General features: G+C 48.2%; 1 protein-coding gene across 1 annotated transcript in view; it reads left to right on the top strand.

Annotated features, from left to right (window-relative positions):
* The window catches only part of DHX35 (DEAH-box helicase 35), a gene marked incomplete at its 3' end in the record, with an annotated part of 31925 nt that extends 19949 nt beyond the window's left edge, over window positions 1-11976 (top strand). Inside the window, exons 15-22 of the mRNA XM_084271457.1 lie at window positions 1505-1600; window positions 2155-2249; window positions 2864-2941; window positions 4076-4205; window positions 6356-6437; window positions 7282-7353; window positions 9681-9819; window positions 11932-11976. Coding sequence (XP_084127583.1) covers window positions 1505-1600; window positions 2155-2249; window positions 2864-2941; window positions 4076-4205; window positions 6356-6437; window positions 7282-7353; window positions 9681-9819; window positions 11932-11976 — 737 coding nt within the window. The remainder of the gene's footprint in view (window positions 1-1504; window positions 1601-2154; window positions 2250-2863; window positions 2942-4075; window positions 4206-6355; window positions 6438-7281; window positions 7354-9680; window positions 9820-11931) is intronic.
* Window positions 11977-20119: the final 8143 nt, after the last annotated feature.

The raw sequence follows: 20119 nt of genomic DNA on the forward strand, positions 1-20119 counted from the left end.
TAAGTTTTGCAGTTTCTGTGACTTTGTGTTTAAATAATATTACTTTATCTTTTCACATAAACTGCCTTCTGTACCTGTTTCTGGGGAAAATGTTTTGGCACCATGTGGAATGTCTGTTGGGCTTTGTTGAACAGCTCAGGGATGTGGTTATTCCTGCAATCCTCAGTGTCCCAATTACATGTCCATGTGTCCCTCCTTGTGTACCTTTCCTCTTGTGCTCTGACTCTGCTGTACCTTGTACCACTTTCCTTGCTCACAGTTTTCTCTTCCAATTCTCACTCTTCACTGCCTTTCTTAGTGAGCTCTTTTTCTTATGATTTTCTGAGTCTGAATTCTTTTTATCACTCTGTTTCCTATGGTGCTTTTCCATTTAAATCATTCCCTGACATTTCAGCATTGTGTTCTGGACTAGAATATGACTTGCCTGGGTAAACTCTGCTGCAGGTGTTTGACTGTTGGAAGCCACACAACTGAGATGGGGAGCCTGCAGGGCTTTGCTCAGTGATAACAGAGCTGCAAAGCAAGCTGAGGAGGGTCAGGGGAGACCTTCTCCCCACCTCCACTGCCCTGCCAGGAGGGTGCAGAGAGGTGGGCGATGGTCTCTTCAGCCAGGGGACAGGAGATGGGACAAGGGGCAATGGGCTCAAGCTGCCCCAGGGCAGGGTCAGAGCAGATGGGAGGGAAAAGTTCTTCCCTGGCAGAGTTGTGGGGCTGTGGCACAGGCTGCCACCCCTGGGTGTGTTTAACAGAGGGGAGATGAAGTGCTCAGGGATCTGGGTCAGCACAGGACAGGGACAGTTGGACTGGATCTCAAAGGTCTTTTCCAACCTGGTGATTCTGTGATATTTCCATCCTGAGCCACTTCATCTCCAGGAAAAAGGCTACAGGCAGGACATGGCTGAGAGTGTAGTTACTGATGCATGAGGCAGTATAAACTGCAGAGTCTTCATCAGCTCTGCATCTCTGCATCATATGGAAGTGGAATTATCTTTCTCCATGACCTAAGCAGATGTGACTCACCAAAGTGCCACCCTACCCCACCACCCCCAACAGTGCTTCCAGTTTCTACTGTTAGGTCTGTTCCATAATTAAGCCCTTTCTCAGCTCTCATCAGGAGTCCTTGTGCTTCCTGTCACCATGAACAAAGATGCTGCTCAGGACTTAGAAAGGAGATGCAGGAGTCTGACAGCCAGTGAGTGTTGGCTGCTGTTGCACTGACTTTGCTAAATCATTGGCAGTAGTGATGGAATTTGGTCACAAGGAAGAAATGTGTGTGTTCAAGGATTTAAAACCCCCCAAGACCCCAATACCAGTGACCAACAGGAGAGTAAGTGGGTTTTAGGGGTGCCTTGAAGCTTAGTTTAGTACAAGTTCAGCAACTGTTAGGTGTCCTTGCTATATTTTAGCTCTTAGTTCTGCTCTTTTAGTACATGTTAAATTCCTAAACAAGACTTTCTGTGCTGCTTTTGCCTGTATCACAGTGACATTTATTGATGTGCTGTAGGTTTGGACATGCACTGCCGTTTAACAGAGCCTCTGGGAATGAGAATAGCAGAGTTTCCTTTGAATCCTATGTTTGCAAAGATGCTTCTGGAATCAGGTAGGAGTTAAAAAGAATCTGATTTGTTTTATAGACATGTGTTGTGTAAAGGATACTCACTGGAAAAGCATACCCAGAGACACAGTGGAGGCCCCATCTCTGGAGATACTCAAGGTCAGGCTCAATGGGGCTCTGAGTGACCTGATCTAGTGAAGATGTCCCTGCTTACTGCAGGGGGTTGGGTTAGATGACCTCCAAAGGTCCCTTGCAACCTTACACATCCTATGATTCTATATTGTCTGTAGTGCAGTTTGCTCACTACAAACTTTATGCTTCATCTTGTATAGTGTTTAATGATGATAAATGGTTAAACTCACAGATGTCTCAATAAGCCTAACTCGTTTAACACACTAATTAATAAGTCTAACACGTTTGTTTTTCAAGATTTCTATTAAAAACATTTGCTGTTACATGCAAAATACACCTGTGAGTTTAAGTATTTTGGGTTTATATCCTATAAAAATATGTTTTGCTGCTTCTCCTCTTACACCTTATGGGGATAAGTTGAATGGAAGAAACGTTTCCTTTATGGAATTTCTCCACTTACTCCTCAGGAAATTTCGGCTGCTCTCAGGAGATTTTGACAATTGCTGCCATGATGCAAATTCAGAACATCTTTGTGATCCCTCCAAATCAAAAAGCCCAGGCTGTAAGTTCAGTTATGCAGATATGTCTCTCCTTTTTTTGGTGGTTGTTTGTTTGTTCTATATTTCTGGATTTCTGCCAGTGATTTTGTTGATGCTCAGTACAAATTGCAGATTTATATGAAAATGAAGCAAAGTCTTGAACTGTATCTATTGGTTATAGGCAAAAGAAGAAACTGAGTAACAGTGGGAATCTTGGAGTCCTTTACTAGTGTTGAAAACCTCCCTCTGAGAACCAAAACCATGCAGGGTTACAAAGCAGCATTGGTCAGCATAAGGGTTTGGTGGGAGAACCCCAAACAAAAGACCCAAACCTCCCCAAACACCACTTCCTTTCAAGAGGAACAAAAGCAGAAAGCATTGGGATGTAGCAAATGCTTATTAACTAGCAGGAGCCTAGCTTAAATGCATTCATCTCTTGGATTTTGGGGGCTCATTTTTCCAATTTAAGAGCTCCTGAACACAGGTTGGCCAGTTGCTGGTGCCTAGAGGAGCTACACTATGGGGTAAGAGTTTTGAGTGTCACCAGGAAATGGGCAGATCATGGGAACTGAGGGGATTAGCCATGATTTTTGCAAAAAATCAATCTCCCTCTCAAAATCTATTTCTTCCTCTCCAGGCCAGGCAACACAGAAAGTTTGCTGTAGAAGAAGGTGACCATCTCACCATGCTTAACGTTTATGAAGCCTTTGTCAAAGTAAGTCAACTCAAGTGTATATGGATTTGTAGGAATGGGAAGAGCTCCAGGTCCTCAGTTTTGGTTCTGGAAGCTCATGTAGCATCCTCAAAGCTGAGGACTTACCAAGTCTATTAAGTGATAATTCTGCCTTAAAAGTTATTCTGGTCATATTTTGCTGCAGACCTTCTGTAGTTCTTCTGAAAACTGAAAGAGGATTTGGTTTGTGTGCAGCCTGGAAGCCTTACAGGTGGACAGCTGTGTTTTCACAATGACTGGAATTTTTGTAAGGGCCTGGGAAAAACAGATCTTCAAATTGCAAATGAAATTCCTATTCCCTCATCCTTTCTATAGATGTGTCTGAGTTTTACTGATGACAAACTGCATCTAAATCTAGCCATGCTTTTTGTTTAATTGCCTCACTGATCCTCATCTCTTTGTCATTGACCTCATGTATTTACACTGAGATAGTTTAACACCCATCTCAATACTTCTGTAGAAGCTGAGGTTTTATCTAATGGTTTTGAAGCACTGTACCTATTTGGGTCTATTTTGCTGGTATAAAGTACTTCTGTAGTAATATATTTGCAACAGTGTGGAGTTGAAGCAGTGTAGTGTCTGAAGTGCTCACACACAGCTTCTCTCTCCCTAGCAATCAGTCAGACTCCAACTGAAAATTTGCCCTTTACATTTTGTAACTACCCAGTTCTCATTAGAAACAGCCAAATGCAGGAGCTGTGGAGTCAGTGCTGGCTTCTGGAGGAAGAGTTCTTTGCATGGAGAATGAAACTAGTCTACAGAATAGGACTAAGAGCAGAGTGGGTTATGATATGACACACATTTGTGTGTGAGAATGGAACGACTGACACTATTCTCTTGCACCACACATGAAGAAATAAAGCACATCTGCTTGAAAATACCCCACAGCATGTGTTCTTAGAAGTTGTTCAGAAGGTTTTGTAGTTATTGGTGCTTCATACCCCTGATAGTTGCTAGGTAAACACATTGTTTTCAGGGAAACAGCAATGAATTTGTTGCAGGAGACAGAAGAAACTTAGCAGAAGGCAGCTATGTGAAGAAGGCTGTCTCACAGAAGAGGCTGTCGTGTTTTGCTGATGGTATCTCTTAATTTTTTCTGTTCTTCTCACTGTACAGCACAGCAAGAGCTCTCAGTGGTGTCAGGAACACTTTCTGAACTACAAAGGGCTTGTTAGAGCTTCTGTGGTAAGAGAGCAGCTGAAGAAGCTTCTGGTCCGCTTTAAAGTTCCAAAGAAGTCCAGTGAAGGTGAAGGATTTATTTCTTAACCTGTTGTCCAATGCATGGTGAAGGTCATCTCCAAATTGTCAGTCTGCTTCCTGCTTCTCTTGTAACCTTTGAAGTATTTTCTCCCTGGCTTAAAAATACTGTTAATTAAACCCAGATTGTTTAGTTCCTAAAAATAACTGCAGGAGAGTGTTTCAGCCCATTCTGACAATTAGCATTTAGTCCAGTCTTCATTAAGTTTTCCAGCAAGAGCTTGTAACCACTGATTATATATTTAAAGGACAAATTTACCCAAGAGAGTCATAAATAGAACACCCTGTCCCCTCTTTTTTGAATTTTCAAATAGCCATTTCTCTAGTATGTTCCAAGTGATGTGCAGTCAGTCGCTGGGAGCTGATTTCCTGGAGTTCTCTGTGTGTGTGGATGCTGTGACCATGCTACACCACTTAGACACACCCAGGTCTATGGGGATGGATGGAATCCACCCCAGGGTGCTGAGGGAGCTGGTGGAAGTGCTCACCAAGCCACATTCCATCATTTCTCAGCAGTCCTGGCTGACCAGGGAGGTCCCAGTTGGCTGCAGGTTAGCCAGTGTGAGTCCCAGCTACAGGAAGGGCTGGAAGGAGGATCTGGGGAGCTACAGGCCTGTCAGTCTGACCTCAGTGCTGGGGTGGTTATAGAGCAGATTCTCTTGCATGCCACCACATGGCATGTACAGGACAGACAGGCAGCATGGGTTTATGAAAGGCAGGTGCTGCTTGACTCACCTGATGTCCTTCTATGACAAGGAAAGGCTGTGGATCTTGTCTACCTGGACTTTACTAAGGCCTTTGACACCATTTCCCACAGCATTCTCCTGGAGAAATGGGCTGTTCATGGTTTGGATGGGTGTATGCTCTGCTGGGTAAAAACCTGGCTGGGTGGCCTGGTGCAAGGAGTTGTAGTGGCTGGAGTTAGATCCACTGGTGTCTGATCACAAGTGGTGTTCCCCAGGGCTCTGTACTGGGGCCAGTTCTCTTCAATATCTTTACCAATGACCTGGGCAAGGGGGTCAAGTGCACCCTCGGGAGTTTTGCCGGTGACACCACGTTGGGTGGGAGTGGTGATCTGCTGGAGGGTAGGAAGGCTCTACACAGGGAACTGGAGGTTTAAATTGAGTATTTCTTCATGGAGACACTTGGTGGTCATTGGACCAGGCTGCCCAGGTGGTGCCTGGGCCATGGTTTAGTGGTGGACGTGGCAGTGCTGGGGTAATGAATGGACTTAATGATCTTACAGATCTTTTCCAACCTAAATGATTCTGTGGTTCTCCTAGTTTCCAGTACCCATCTCTAACTGCTCTGGAAAATCAGGCTTCACTGCTTCCCTGTCCCACAGGGCTGCTCTGAGGACTGTTCCTGGGCTTGTGCAGCCTGGAGAAGAAAAGGCCCCAGCTGGAGTCCTGTGTCCAGAGCTGGGGCCCCAGTACAAGGAAGATGTGGGGCTGTTGGAGAGGGGTCAGAGGAGCCAAAGAGAGGATCAGAGGGCTGGAGCAGCTCCCCTATGAAGAGAGGCTGAGGGAGCTGGGCTGGTTCAGCCTGGAGAAGAGAAGGCTGTGGGGAGACCTCATTGCAGCCTTCCAGTCCCTGAAGGGAGCAGAGAAACAGGAGGGGAATCAGCTTGTTAAAGGACAGAGACTGGCAGGACAAGGGGGATGGAGTGAAGCTGGAGGAGGGAAGGTTTAGATTAGATATTAGGGGGAAGTTCTTTGCAGAAAGAGTGGTGAGGGGCTGGAAGGGGCTGCCCAGAGAGGTGGTGGGTGCCCCATCCTGGGGGTGTTCAAGGCCAGGTTGGATGGGGCCCTGGGCAACCTTGTGTAGCTCCAGGCCTGGAGGTTGGTGTCCCTGCCTGTGGCAGGGGGGTTGGAGCTCTGTGCTCCTTGGGGTCCCTTCCAACCCAGACCAGTCTGGGATTCCAGGATTCTATGACTGAGACTCTTCATTGAGACAGCAGCAGCAACAGCAGGTTTTTACATGGCAATGTTGATTTACTGTGAAACTGAAGTTGCAGGGCCTGTCTGCCTTCAAGCCTTCACTGCCAAAACCTGATGCACTGTAAAAAGTTGGTTGAGGTGATTCAGGGATTTTTGCAATTCCATTCATTCATCTTACAGAAAAAAATCTTCCTTTCAGGTGATCCAGATCCTGTCCTGAGATGCATAGTTTCTGGCTTCTTTGCTAATGCAGCTAAATTCCACTCTACTGGAGCTTACAGGTAAAATAGGCAGTTTTCTTACAACTGTTTCTTAGTTTAAAAGCTGCCTTGACTGGATAAATCTAAGTATAACCAAGGAACAGGTGCTTCTTTACACCCTTGCAATAAGAAATGTGGCAATTTGATTTACTAAATATCTGAAGTTTTGTATTTTCAACCTGGTTCAGTGCTTCTCTCCCCTCCTTGGGAAACAGCAAGAATTAAGGTTATTGGTAGAGGAAAGCTGTTACTAATAGTAACCAGCTTGTGTTAATGTAAACAAGAGCAGTGTCTGTGTTACAGTGCTCCCAGTGCACTGAGTAGAAGCTTGAAATGCTTTTTAATGTAGATAAAACTCTTTCAGGACACTACTTATCAATTTTTCCTTTGGCTGGGGTTTAAGCCTGCTTTCACCTGTTCATTAAATGCAGATGATTTTAATTTGCTCTTTCATTGTTGCCTTTTCTTAATGTTGTTACTGGGATGAAAGGAACCAAGTGGTAAACAAATGAGGCTCCTGTACCTGAAGGGGCTACAGGAAAGCTGGGGAGGGACTTTTTAGGAGGGCACAGAGTGATAGGGTGAGGGGGAATGGGTTTAAATTGGAAGGGGGGAGATTTAGATTGGAAATTAGGAAGAAATTCTTTACTGTGAGGGTGGTGAGGGGCTGGAACAGGTTGCCCAGGGAGGTGGTGGCTGCCCCCTCCCTGGAGGTGTCCAAGGCTGGGTTGGATGGGGCCTTGAGCAGCTTGGGCTGGTGAGAGGTGTCCCTGCCCATGGCAGGGGTGGGACTGCATCCCTGATATCCCTTCCAGCCCAAAACCTTCTGTGATTGTATGAGTCTGAAATATTTCCTTGTTTCAAGGACCATCCGCGACGACCACGAGCTTCACATCCACCCCACGTCAGTGCTGTACGCAGAGAAACCTCCCCGCTGGTGAGTTCAGAGCAGCTCTCACTTGCCTTGTGAGCTTCCCAAGACATTCTCAGCAACCAGATGTTCTCATCAATGACTTTTCTCCACCAGTGGTGGAACAGATGCAGAAGGTCAGGGTTCCCACAGTGACAATTCAGTTGGTGTGACCTACGTTTTGTGGGCAGCACCCAAATAAATCAGGGAAAGGCTGGAGAGCAGAATCAGGGGACCTTTTCTTTAGTGGGCACCATACCTTGCACTGCAAATTGCTCTCCAATGCAAAAAGTTACATCTGTCTAGCAGATCAAAGAAAAAAGTCCTTGTACTTTCTGATCACTGGGGTATCACAGTTCTATTTGCATGTCAAACCACTCAGATAATGAACAGAAATGTGTTTCTAGCTATCAGGTCAACATGATCAAGAGTCCAAATTCTTCAGGTTGACTCTTTGCCTGTTGCTGAGACTTTGAAGGATAAACTTAGCCAGTGTTATCTTTGAATTTGGCTCCTGCACCTGGGGCTTGTGGAAGTGGAACTGGTTGGAACTTGGCTCGTGAAATAACAAGTCCAGTTCACTGTACCAATCCTTCAGGGCAGAGGATGGCTGAAGTAGTTTTTGCTGCTGAAACCAGCCTCATTTGCTGCTGGTTAGGTAGGGGTGGGGTTTATCCTCCTGTCACTTCCATTACAAATAAAACTCCATTTCAAATAATAAAAAGGATACTTCATAGATACACCTGCTGTAAGCTAGAAAATGTCAGGTGTGACATCCTGAAAGAGATTGAGTTATGGGAGAGTGACAGAAGAGTGAGTCTTGAAGAAATGAATCTGGAAAGAAAGCCCAGTTGTAGGAGAGCACTGGAAGAGTTCTTTGCTCCAGCATGTGCCTCCCCCAGGGCTCAGCTTTTAGATGGTGTGGGATGGTGTCTTGGTGTGGGACTTCCATCCCAGCCTTGGGCACTCCCAGACCTGTGGAAAAGCAGCACTACAGACAGATAGCTGGGAGTCTTAACTGGTGGAACTTTGACTGCCCCTCGCTTCTCAGCCTTTGCTGCTGGTGGCAGCAGTGCCACTGGAGTGCTCCTTGATACCAACTCTGGGCTTAGGTCTCTTTTTGGACCCCTGTGTGGCAGCAGAGGCACAGAACTGTCTTCTGAGGCCATGTGGTATTGCCTGAAGACGCTGCTGGCTCATGGTATCCTAGAAGACAGGAGCTTAACTTACTCAGCAACCCTAGATTGAGTGCTACTGCTGCCTGGGCACCCATCCCATACTGAGGGCTTCAATTCTGTGTGTCTTCCTGGTGTGTGTAATGTGTGTAGTAATGCTTGTGTGCTTCCCTCAGCCTTCTCTGTAGCTGTGTTAGTTGGTACACCTCAGGGTGCATTTGGTGGAGAAGAGAATTTTGGTCTTTTCCCTCTTTTTCCTTTTGAGATCAAAATCCCAATTCCTGAGAGAGCACAAACCTGGTGGGTTTGCAGCTCTGGTGTGTATAAAAGGCAGGTTGTGACTTCTGGGTCTGGTGACTAACCCTTCAACTTGTACTTCCCTGGTAGAAATGACTTTCCCTGCTGAAGGGTGAGTTCAGAAATGGGCTGCCCATGCTGGCCACCCCTTCGTGCTGGGCGCAGGGATTGAGCCCACGTGGCTGGCTGTTCCTCTTACCAGGACATGTTCTCTGGCAGTAGTTGAAGCTGATTTCTTCCTCTAATCCTTATCTTGCTCATCTGCAGACAGGCACCAGAGGTATAGTTACCCTCTTGTTTGTGCCCTACTTGTGGGCCCAGGGTTTTGGTGGAGAGGCAGCACCTTCTTCCCCCCTGTTGTGGCACAACCCACAACACTCTGAGTTGAGTCTGTTTTGCCCATGTTGTTGATGACAGGATGATCTCTCCCTGTCTTTATTTTGACTCCTCAGCCTCTCAATATATATTTTCTCCTCTGTCCAACTAAAAAGGGGGGTGATAGACTGACTTTGGTGGGCATCTGCCCTCCAGACAGGCCTAAACCACCACAGTGACATCCCCCCTCATGACAGCATGGAGTAACTAAGATTTTGCTCTGAGTGGCCCTTGGCCCATGATAAGCAATTCTTTCTTTTATACTTTATGTCCACCTATATGTCCTGAGCATGTGAAGGTGTTAATGGCAGTCTGAAGGTGGTCCTCATGTAGACTGTTCCAGATAACCAAAGGGAAAGAGGTAAGAGGCTGTACTATAGCTTAAAGACTCTCATCACTCTAAGTATCACCTCTGGCTGCCTGTATGTGACACTAACGATGCTGTTAATCATCTCTCTCCAGTGTTGCTTTATAGAAAATGCTTTTTTCTTTCTTTCTTTCTCCCAGGGTAGTCTACAATGAAGTCATACAGACTGCTAAGTACTACATGAGAGATGTGACTGCTGTTGAATCTGCCTGGCTCCTGGAACTGGCACCTCATTTCTACCAGCAAGGAACGGTACGGAATCGGCATAGAGCCCAAACGGTACCATTGCTGTGTTAACAGCTCTTGTATCTGCCCTTCTGAAGTGTTTGTTTTGTTGCCTTTTCTGAGACTCTGATGTTGGTTTGATTTCACTTCCTGAGGGGGTTGGAAAAAAGCAAAATGATGGTTCAGGGTGCAGCTCAGGACACAGCTCAGGACACAGCTCTGGGGTTATAACTTGCAACAGCACTGACATCTGGCCATGCAGCTGGCTTGAGAGGGTGGCTCTTGTGGGGGTTTTTCAAAGCTGAGCTCAGCTGATCCATCCAAGTTGTCCAGTTACAACCTATAAATGCAGGTTTGGAGTAGCTGAGTATTTTCTGCCTTTTTTTCCTGTAATACATGTGACAAAGGCAGTCATGAGCCCTGCAGGGGAGGCTCAGTCTGTAGCTGCTGTTAGAAGCTCTGCAAGCACGGTGTAACAAGGAGGTGAGTTGATGTTCCAGCTGTATCAAACCTGCTCCTGGAATAATTAGTCCTCTCAACTCACATAGTTATATGTTGTAATGCCCCATATACAACATAACATCCCATTACAGTACGACCTCTCCACAGGCCTGGGGTGAGGTTTTCCTTTAGGTAAGTGGTGTCAGGGAATGTGACTGAGGGACTTGTTCAGGCAAAACTTGAGTTGCTTTTTGTAAGTGAAAACTACTTGTCTTAAATAGTGCTGCCTACCTGACCAGTCCAGCACAGGGCTACAAAGGTGAGGAAGGGCCTGGAGCATCTCCTCTGTGAGGAAAGGCTGAGTGAGCTGGGGCTGTTCAGGCTGGAGAGAAGAAGCCTGAGAGGGGATCTGATCAATGTTTATCAATATCTGAAGGGTGGGACACAGGGGGACATGGGCAGCCTCTTCTCAGTGTCTGTGGGGACAGGACAAGGGGCGATGGCCTCAAGTTGGAGCACAGGGAGTTCCCCACCAATCTGGGGAAGAACTTCTTCCCAGTGAGGGTGAGGGAGCCCTGGGACAGGCTGCCCGGGGGGTGTGGAGTCTCCTTCTCTGGAGAGATTCCAGCCCTGTCTGGACACCGACCTGTGTGCCCTGTCTTAGGGACCCTGCTTTGGCAGGGGGGTTGGACCCCATGGGCTCTGGAGGTCCCTTCCCACCCCTATGGTTCTGTGAGTCTGTGACCAAAATAACAACGTGTTTTTCAAGGTTGTACTGTTGTAGATAGTCTGTGAAATGACACCAGAACCTAAATTTTACCCCCACTGTCCTTTTGCTTTGATAGAGATGAACTCAGCTTGCAGTACTGCTTTCATCCCAAAATAAATAGAAACTCTGGAGGATAGTGATGGTTTTGGGGAACATTATCTTGTCTGGTTTGCCAGTTATCCTTAGCAGCCAGAACCTTTGGGTATCTTTGCAGACATTTAGAAATTAGAAATCTTACTGTTGTGTGAGGCTTTGAATTCTGCACATGAATGTTGAATAAGCAAGCCACTGCCAGCCACACAAACTCATGCTGGTTTATAGACATCCACCCTTTTTTCCTGCTGAAGGGCACATCTTTGTGCTAATAAGAGACTCCTGAAAGAAGAGAAGGTTTTATTCTGTATTAAGTTACAAACCAGTTACTGCTGAATAAGATTCTCTGTTAAAACATTTTTCTTTTACAGCTGGTTCATGGTCTCAGTCAATTAAGTCTCATTCCAAACTTTGCAGGACTGTCTTCATGCTTTCATTCCAGGTTTTTGTAGTGCTCTCTTTAAGAGTGCAGATGGACAAAGGTCTGATGCATCTACAGCTGTGGTGTTAAACAAAAAGATTATTAGTTAAAATCTTGTGCTTAGTGTGTGTACTCCTCATGTAGGTGCAGCTGTGGTGTTGGGGGCATTTGGGAACCTGCAGCTGGGACAGAGGTGCTAGAACATGATATATTTTATTAAGGTAGACTGTCACTTTGGGACATGTGTGGGGTTTTGATTTCATAGGCTTACTTTAGCTATATTTCTAACAGGCAGATCATGGGGCAGGTGGTCTTTGGTTTTCCCATAGGACTTTATTTAATTTGGGATTAAAGACTGAAAGCATTCAAGCTGAACATTTCCTAATTGCATGGACACTGAGCAATTGTTCTTTTTTTTTTTTTTCTTTTCTTTTCCTTGCAGCATCTTTCCTTGAAAGCAAAGAGAGTTAAAGTAGATGACCATTGATTCAATGTGACATCAGATGCAGAACCTAACAGTGATTTCAAGCTGGCTACGGTCCCTCCAGCAGTCAGTTCATTAGCAATTTGATCTTACATCAACTTAAATGTTTAAATGCCTGCCAGGATCTGTAGGGGTTTATGCATGACCAGTACACTGTAACCTATGTAGAGCTTGCATTGTGGGAGTTTTATTCCTTGCCTACTTGACCACTGTCACTCATCTGGGCATGTCACTCCTTTCCAGTAGGTAGAAAACCAATGTAAAATATAAGAGGACATACAGGACCCCAAAAACCTGAAACCTTCAAGAAGGAAACTGATTTCCTGGAGTGGTATGGCTGCCTTATGAGAGTGGGGAATAGGGTACCCTGCCTCCTATCACCTCGAGCACTGTGACTACGACCGGCCAAACTGAGACTGGCTCCTGCCAGCAGGAGCTCAGGACAATGAACCAGCCCTTGAAACCCAAGGGGCTGCCATGGAAACGTGGATTTCGTGTTGGACCACCCCAAACTGGTGCAGTTTGTGCTCCCAAGCAGTAAAAGTCTCCTGCCTGAGGTGGAGCTGCCTCGGGCTCTGTGCTGTACCAGTCCTTCTGTTGGGTTTGTATTAAAGTCTCCTGTTCCCATCCACGAGCATCCCTGTTTGGGGAGGAGAAGGAGGAGGAGGAGTTCCTCAGTGTTTTATTGCTCAATCAGGGCACTACACACACATGTTCACAAACAATCAAATTCACTGAAGGGGCTTTATTTTTATTGTATTTTATCCTGCCCTAACAAAAGGAAGGCTGTTAGCCTCTTGCTGCTTGGGAACACCAGAAACTTTCCACAGGGGTGTATGATGGAACGCTGTCATTGAGCCCTTGTCCTTCAGCAAAGGTGAAATGTTCTGTAGTTTCCTATAAGAAAAACATTCCTTTACATTTTTTTTTTTTCTACTAAGTATCTGTTCTTTACTGCTTGGGACTCTTCTTCATGTGTTACTGTAAGAGAAGGATGCTCTGAACAGTTGCTGCTTGATTCAGAGCTCCGTGGCTGTGTCTCAGTAAGGAGCTCACCTTCCTTTTTGTGTTTATTTTTTCCAGCCCTGTTGATATTTATTTTAAAAACACATTGTTTGAAAATTTTATTTTTGTAAGGTGACTGATGTGATGAATGGTTTTTGGCAAATTATAACAATTATAGCTATTCATTTTATTTTCTTTAAAAGAAAAGTATGTAAATAAGCAACAATTTCTATGTGGAACAAATGCCTTCCTGTCATGGGACTGCCTGGAAAACTTCCTTGAGAGCTTCTTTACCTTCTCTCTTCCAAACACCTCTGGAGAGAACATGTTCTGTCACGTGCAGTGTGTGGTCTCTTCAGAGTGGGACAGCACAGAAAGCTGTGTCAGTCTCCATGTGTGGCACTGTGTCCCCTTCCTTGTCATATTCCTTCACCTTTTGCTCCTTTCTCCCTTAGAATGGAAGCTCTCTGGGGCAGGGGCTGCCTCCCAGCCAGAGCTGAGACCATCAGTGGCACTTACTAAAAAGATTTGATTTGCTATTTTGATTTTTCTCTTAAAGGATCAGAGAAAGAGCTGAAGATGAAGACGTGTGAGATGTCTGTGTCTCTCTGTCCTCTGGAAGTATTCTTAAGAAAAAATAAAACCATTGAGTCAAGGAAACTTGAGAATGCATCACTTCAGCCTGAGTAGTGGGGTGATTTCCCAGCACAGTGGGTGGCTGTGCTGAGTTGTGATGGGCTGTCAGGGGTTGCCATTTTTGCTGTTTCTGGGAATTCAGGTGGTTCTGGAGACTCCTTTTCTCCAGGTGTGCTTTTCCCTGGCTGTGCAGCTGCAGAGTTTTCTCATGGACTAAGTTAAGAATCCAGGGATGTGACAGCTTTCTAACATGCTGCAAGTAATTGGACTTTTATAAGGAGGAGTGTGATTGGCTTTTGTAAACAAACCCAGGAGCTGTGACTTCTCTGTCAGTGGTTTTACACCCCGTGGGGGAACTGCCTGAGGTACCCAACAGGCAGCTTGTACCAGGGTTCTTAGTGTTCCCAGCATCCAGATGAAGGTCACCTTGAGAGAGGAAGCATTGCCTTCCTCAGGAACCTGCTGAAGGGGGTGGAAAACAGACCCCCAAAACTTGAAAGCCCTGAAAATCTCTTCACTCTCTCAGATTTTGGGCTTCAGCTCTCTGCAAGATCTGTGTGGTATCGTGCTGTAAATACACTGCTGAAGGAGAGGGGCTTTGCTGGTGGCTCTGTGCTGCCCCAGCAGCCTCTGTGCTGTTGGGGGGGATGGAACCATTTGAGGATGTGTGTAAGAGAATTTGGAGAGCAATTTAGGGATTTAGAACCTGGTTTTTAGAGAGTGAGGCTGAAATATTAGGCTCTTGAATTACAATGTTCCTTGGAGCAGGAGTCCTGCCACCACTGGTAAAGAGAGATTTTGTGTGTTTATTTTTTTAATCCATTAATGTCAAATTACAGGGGGAGGTGGGGGGAGGAAGCTGTGCTCCTTCAGCACTTCCCCTCAGGAAGCACTCTGTGTTTCTGCTGATGACTTCAGTGTTGTCAATGGAATAAAAATTGTTGTCAGAATAAAAATTCAGCCAAGGTAACTGAAATGTAACTTCTCATCTTGTAGCTCCTGATGAACTGATGGGAGTCACAACGTGTCCTGGTGCATCACAAGCAAGAGACCAGTGATTAAAAGACTTAAATGAGAAAAGGGAGATAAATTAGGGAGATGTTAGTGCCTTTTCTTCTCAGTGCTCAGTGGCAAAATAGGGATATAAAAGGGCATATAACTGAGCCCCGGACACAGTGATAGTCTCTCAGCTTCATGGGGGTTATTTGCAAGCTGAGTCACTTTTAGATAAGTTAGAATAAGGATGTTATGGATGGGTATGGGGAAGAAGTGGTAGATCAGGTTGTGTGCAGCTTCACACCAGAGAAGAATGAGCTACCTGTGTGGCTGGGGCCTCAGATCTCTTCTGGCTCCTGGGGATTAATTTCCTGTTCCAGCAGATGGGAACACGGGCCAGAGATGCTGAGATGGGGAGGGTGTTGGAACAGCACTTCTGTGTGGGTAGGACAGGACTGTGAGCTGCTAGGGATGGTTCTGTGACTCCTGTGGGATTCTGCACAGGCCCTTGTGGCTCTGCAGGAGGGCTGGGCTGGGCTGCTCCAGTCCTGCTGGGAGCTGTGGCTGTAGGGAGGGTGGGAGGGAAAAGCACAGGGAAGGTGTCAGAGTACTGGGTTTCTCCATCCCAGGTCGCATGGGGACTCTGGGCAGTGTTCCCCTTGTTTGCTCTGGCTGCTGTTGGGCAGGTGGTTGCTGAGCTGCTTGTTTGGGTGGTGGGAAACAGCTGATTGGGAATTAATTAGCTGAGCCAGTGCTGCTCCATTTGTCCCCTTTGCATGACTTCTGTGGGTACCCCCTGCCCTGGCCAGCAGTGCTGGAGCCAAGGGCTGGGCTCCTTGTTGTGGGGTGAGCAGCTGCTGTGTGACAGCCACGGGCACGGTGACTTCACGCTGGGGAGAGGCTGGGCTCAGCCACTCACCCTGCCATGCTGGAGCTGTGAACGTGCACTGGGCACCATCCTTGGATCTGAAAGGCAATTCTGCTCTGAAATGGGGTTGTTGGAATCGCTCCTTGTGTCCCAGCTCCTTTCCTTACCACGGGCAGTCAGCTGTTCCTGGCTTCTCCCCACCAGCCCTTCAGCACCCCCGGTGTGGGCGCATCCCCTGGTGTGTGTCAGAAGCTGTCGGCATCCCAACGCTCGGTCAGTGGCACGGGCTGGGCTGGATCATCACTCTATATCCTCTCTCCAGGGGCTGTATGCTCAGCTACTGGCCATGAAAGGCAACAACATGACACAGGATTTACTGCCAGTTCCTCTGTGGGGACCCAGAACAGACAAGCTGCAGGACGAACACGAGTGGAACATAGAAAACCTGCCCATATGTCCCATTCCAGGTCTGTTTACAGACTTGCAGAGCTTTTACCTTGAGACTTGGCCCAGGTTTTTCTTCTGTCAATTAAGAGCTTATGGAGAAAGTCTCAGAAATGGGCATTTTTGGCTTAAACCCACCTGTCCTGGGAGAGAGGAGCCAGTAGATGGCAGGCATCAGTTTCAAGCTGCAGCATCTTGGAGAGTGAATAACTAACTGGCCTGGTAAAAGTTTTTCTTCAGTTTTAGCATTAAATTAGGTCGGGATAAGCAGCTGGGGAGGGGTGGAGGCAAAAAACTCTACCGGTGGCTGTGGGATACAGCCAGTATTTGAAGTGCAGAGATCAGCAGAAAAGCCCAGAGTGTGGTGTGCCCCCCCCTGCTTTAAACACAAACAAGATGCTCCCAAACCCCCAAACTATCAAGCAGTAAGTTCTGCAGCTGTGCTTTCAGCTACACACCAGAGCCACAGACTGGCATCTCTGCTGGGAGCCATAGCTGGATGTTGGGCTGGGATCCTGGATGCTGGAAGGAGACTGACAGCTTTTCTTCCTGGTTTATGTGCTTTGCTCATCCCAGTCATTAACCAGTGTGGAAATTAAAAGAGGTTCCTTTGCTTTTTCTTGGTCCTGCTTCCAGTCACAGTGCTCAGCTTTCTGATGAGCTGAATTTTGCAGCAGCCTTGCCTCACAGAAATAGTTCTGTAGGAAGAAAACAAAGCGCCAACAGAACCCTTCCAGCTTCACCCCAGCACACAGAGCTGCTCCTGTGCTGCCAGAGCCTGGGGCTGGAGCTGCCATGCTCTGCTCACAGGGGCAGCCCCTGTTTTACTGACGAGGCAGCAAAGGCTCTAAGCCACCTCCCTTACTCAGACCTCTCTCCTTCCCCTACGCTGCTGTGTAACTGAGGTGTAGTGAAACGCTCTTCCCGTGGTGGGAGCTCCTGGGCTATAACTCAGCGTTGAGCCTTTGATGATTTTCCTCTTCTGAAAGCCTGGTGAACTTGTGAAGTGTCTCCTGGCAAAACTCTGTCAGCTGGGAAGGCCTGGAGGGAAGCCAGGCCCTGTGCCAGGCCCAGCTCTGGACACAGGAACAGCTCTTGGAGCAACACAAGGACCTGGAGTCCATGACCTGTCCGTGGAAAACACCACTTCTGTCTCCAAACCAGCCAGCCCTGGGGAGTGTGTGCAGGGATCTGCATCTGGGGCAGGATGTGTCTCTTCCTGTACGTGTCTGCTGGGCTCAGCAGGGGTGAAGGCCCTGTGGTGTCGTGGTGTGGCAGCCTGATGGGTCCTGTACCCCATCTCTTGTCCATCCTTTAGAGCAGCTGCTGTCAGATCCACTACAAAGACCCTTCTGATCTGTGCTGGGCTCTAGCCACCATTGTAATACCTAAAATTAAAGGTTAGGGGTGAGCAAAGGCCCAAGCAAACCCCATTCTGTTTGGGGCAGCGTGGTAGGTGTTGAAGAGGTGACCGAGCTGGAGCAGCCTGTGCCAAGGCTCCTGCCTGCCTGTGGCAACACCACCTCTCCCCCACGTGTCTCCTCTGTGTCACTTCTTTCTGGTACCCAGCTGGCCAGAGCCCTGGGGCAGCAGTGGGTCTTTTCTCTGGTGGGGTTGGGACAGGCCTTGGATGGTGCCTGTGCCACGCCTGACACCTCATGCTTGATGCAAGGACCTCCTGGCACAGGGAGTGCTGCAGAGTAACCCTTCTCTGGGTAAGGAAGCATTAATTTGACTGTTCCCACCTTTCCTGGCTGTTGTTTCCATGGAGGCCCCTGGAGCACGTGACTGGCTTTTCCAGTGTGGACCCAGAGATTTTCAGTGTAACCCCACTCCTTCCTCCTCCACTCCCTTCCTCCCCCACTGCTTATTCTAGGAACAATCTTTTCCCCTTTTCCCCAGTGGTGCTCCAGCCTTAGCACCTATCCCAGGGACAGGCCACTCAGCTCACCTCACGTGGGTCACTGAGTAGCCCTGGGATGAGCTGAGCTGCAGGACTTGGGCTCTTCTCTGAGCTCTCCATCCCTGGGGACCCATTGCCCAGACAAGAACCTGACCTTGCCCACCCCAGAAAGAGCCTGTAGCACCCACCCATGGGGAAGTCCTGCTCTTGGGAGACCTGGTGTGGTCTCTCACCCTGCAGACGTGCTAGCTGCTGCGGTTCAGGAAGGCAGAGATGGGAGTGATGTGTGTTGCCTGGAGCAGGGACAGCACTCAGGGGGCACCATGAGGTGACCCAGTTCCTCCCCTGCCAGGGACAGCCCCTGAGTCTGACCCGTGGCACTTCTCTGGGGTATTGTGGAGCTTCAGTTCACCAGGATGCCCAAGGTGGCTGGAGTGCCAGAGGAGGAAGGTGCTTGAGGAGCAGCCAATTAGCTCAATCTGATGAGTCTTAAACGCTTTCCTTGTCAGCCCCCTTACAGCCGCCTGCATCTCTGTGCTCAGGCATGTGCTCAGGTTTCTGGAGGGATCCCCTCCCCTTTCTCTGCCTGTGCCATTACTTATAATTCCTGTTTGAATTCTTCTCATTTTCACAGTGTAATTAGGCAGAGGAGCAGCTTTTGTTCTGCAGTCAAAAAGCAATTAGTTGTGCTTTTGCTTCATGGTTGTTTTTTAATTAGGGCTTTGTTGATGGCATTTGTCCTCAGCAGAAAATAAGGGGTGAGGCTTCATGGGCTGCAGCTGCTGCCCAGGGCAAGAGGTGCTGTCCTCCTTGGATGCAGGACCCAGGGATGCTCCTGCTGCCTTCCCTTCCCCACTGCAGCCAGGCCTTTCCACCTGCCCGTGGGGCTGAGGTAACTCCCAGAAGTGTTACATGTGCTGTGCTTTGCCAACTTTTCCTTCTTTAGGATGCCAGGATTTGACTGGAATTGTTCCCTGGCCTTTCTCTGTGGGGCTGAGGTCCCCAGCAAGCCCTGTCCCTGACCTCCAGTGGTTGTGGCCGTGGGGCAGCCACTGAGCTCCTCTCCCAAGGTGTCTGTGCACGGGTTGTGTGGGGCAGGTGGTGCTGGTGTGGCTGAGGATGGAAACCTGTGTGGGAACACACAGGGTACTGGGCAGCTCCCCAGGACTGAGAAGATACACTGTGAAACCCAATTGCTTCCAAAGCTGTTTGTTCTGCAAGTGACAGCAGCATCCACGTGGGACCAGCACTTAAATCCCCTGGACCAAGACACATGGAGCTGCTCTTTGCAGGGCAGGGAAAGCCAGGTCCCCTGTGTCTGGTAAAGAAAGGGCTTTGAGGGAAGGATGCATTTCAAATGAGAAATAGCAGAAGGGTCCTTGCTGGTGGCTGAGGTAATGGAGCCAGGATGATGCACAGGGGAGGAGAGCACCACCCCCACTCAGTGGGCACAGGCAGCAAAGTGACGTGGCAGCCACGCTGAGCACCCACCCATCTTGTCTCTGGGCATAGAAGCACCTGGGTTGGAAGAGACCCTTTAGATCATCGAGTCCAGCCACAGCCCAACCCTGCCCAGCCCATCTCTAGACCATGTCCTTCAGCACTTCATCCATAGGCCTTTTAAATCCCCCCAGGGATGGTGACCCCACCACTCCCTGGGCAGCCTGTCCCAATGCCTGGCAGCCCGTTCAGTACAGAAATTCTTCTGACATCTGACCTGAATCTCCTCTGGGGCAATTTCAAGCTGGTCCCTCTCATCCTATCGCTTGTTACCTAAGAGAAGAGACCAACCCTGACATCTCTGGAACCGCCTTGCAGATGGCTGTAGAGTTCCTTTTCTCAAGACTACAAAGCCCCAGCTCCCTCAGCTGCTCCTCACAGGACTTGTGCTCCAGCCCCTTCATCAGCTCCATCACCCTCCTCTGGATGAGCTCCAGCTCAGGGGCCCAGAACTGGACACAGCACTCAAGGTGCAGCCTCACCAGAGCTGAGCACAATGGAACTATCCCTGCCCTGCTGCTGCTGGTCACACCGTTCCTGACACAGGCCAGGATGCTGTTGGCCACGTTGGCCACCCAGGCACACTGCTGGCTCGTGTCCAGACAGCTGTCCCCTAACACCCCCAGGTCAGCTCTCCAGACCCCTGCCCCACCCCTGTAGTGCTGTCTGGGGTCACTGTGACCAAAGTGCAGGACCCAGCACCTGCTGAACCCCATTGATGGTCTCTGCCCATGGCTCCAGCCTGTCCAGGTCCCTCTGCAGAGCCATCCTGCCTCCCTGCTGACCGACACTCC

Source organism: Gallinula chloropus, assembly GCF_964237585.1.
Source record: "Gallinula chloropus genome assembly, chromosome: 16".
Lineage (NCBI taxonomy): Eukaryota > Metazoa > Chordata > Aves > Gruiformes > Rallidae > Gallinula > Gallinula chloropus.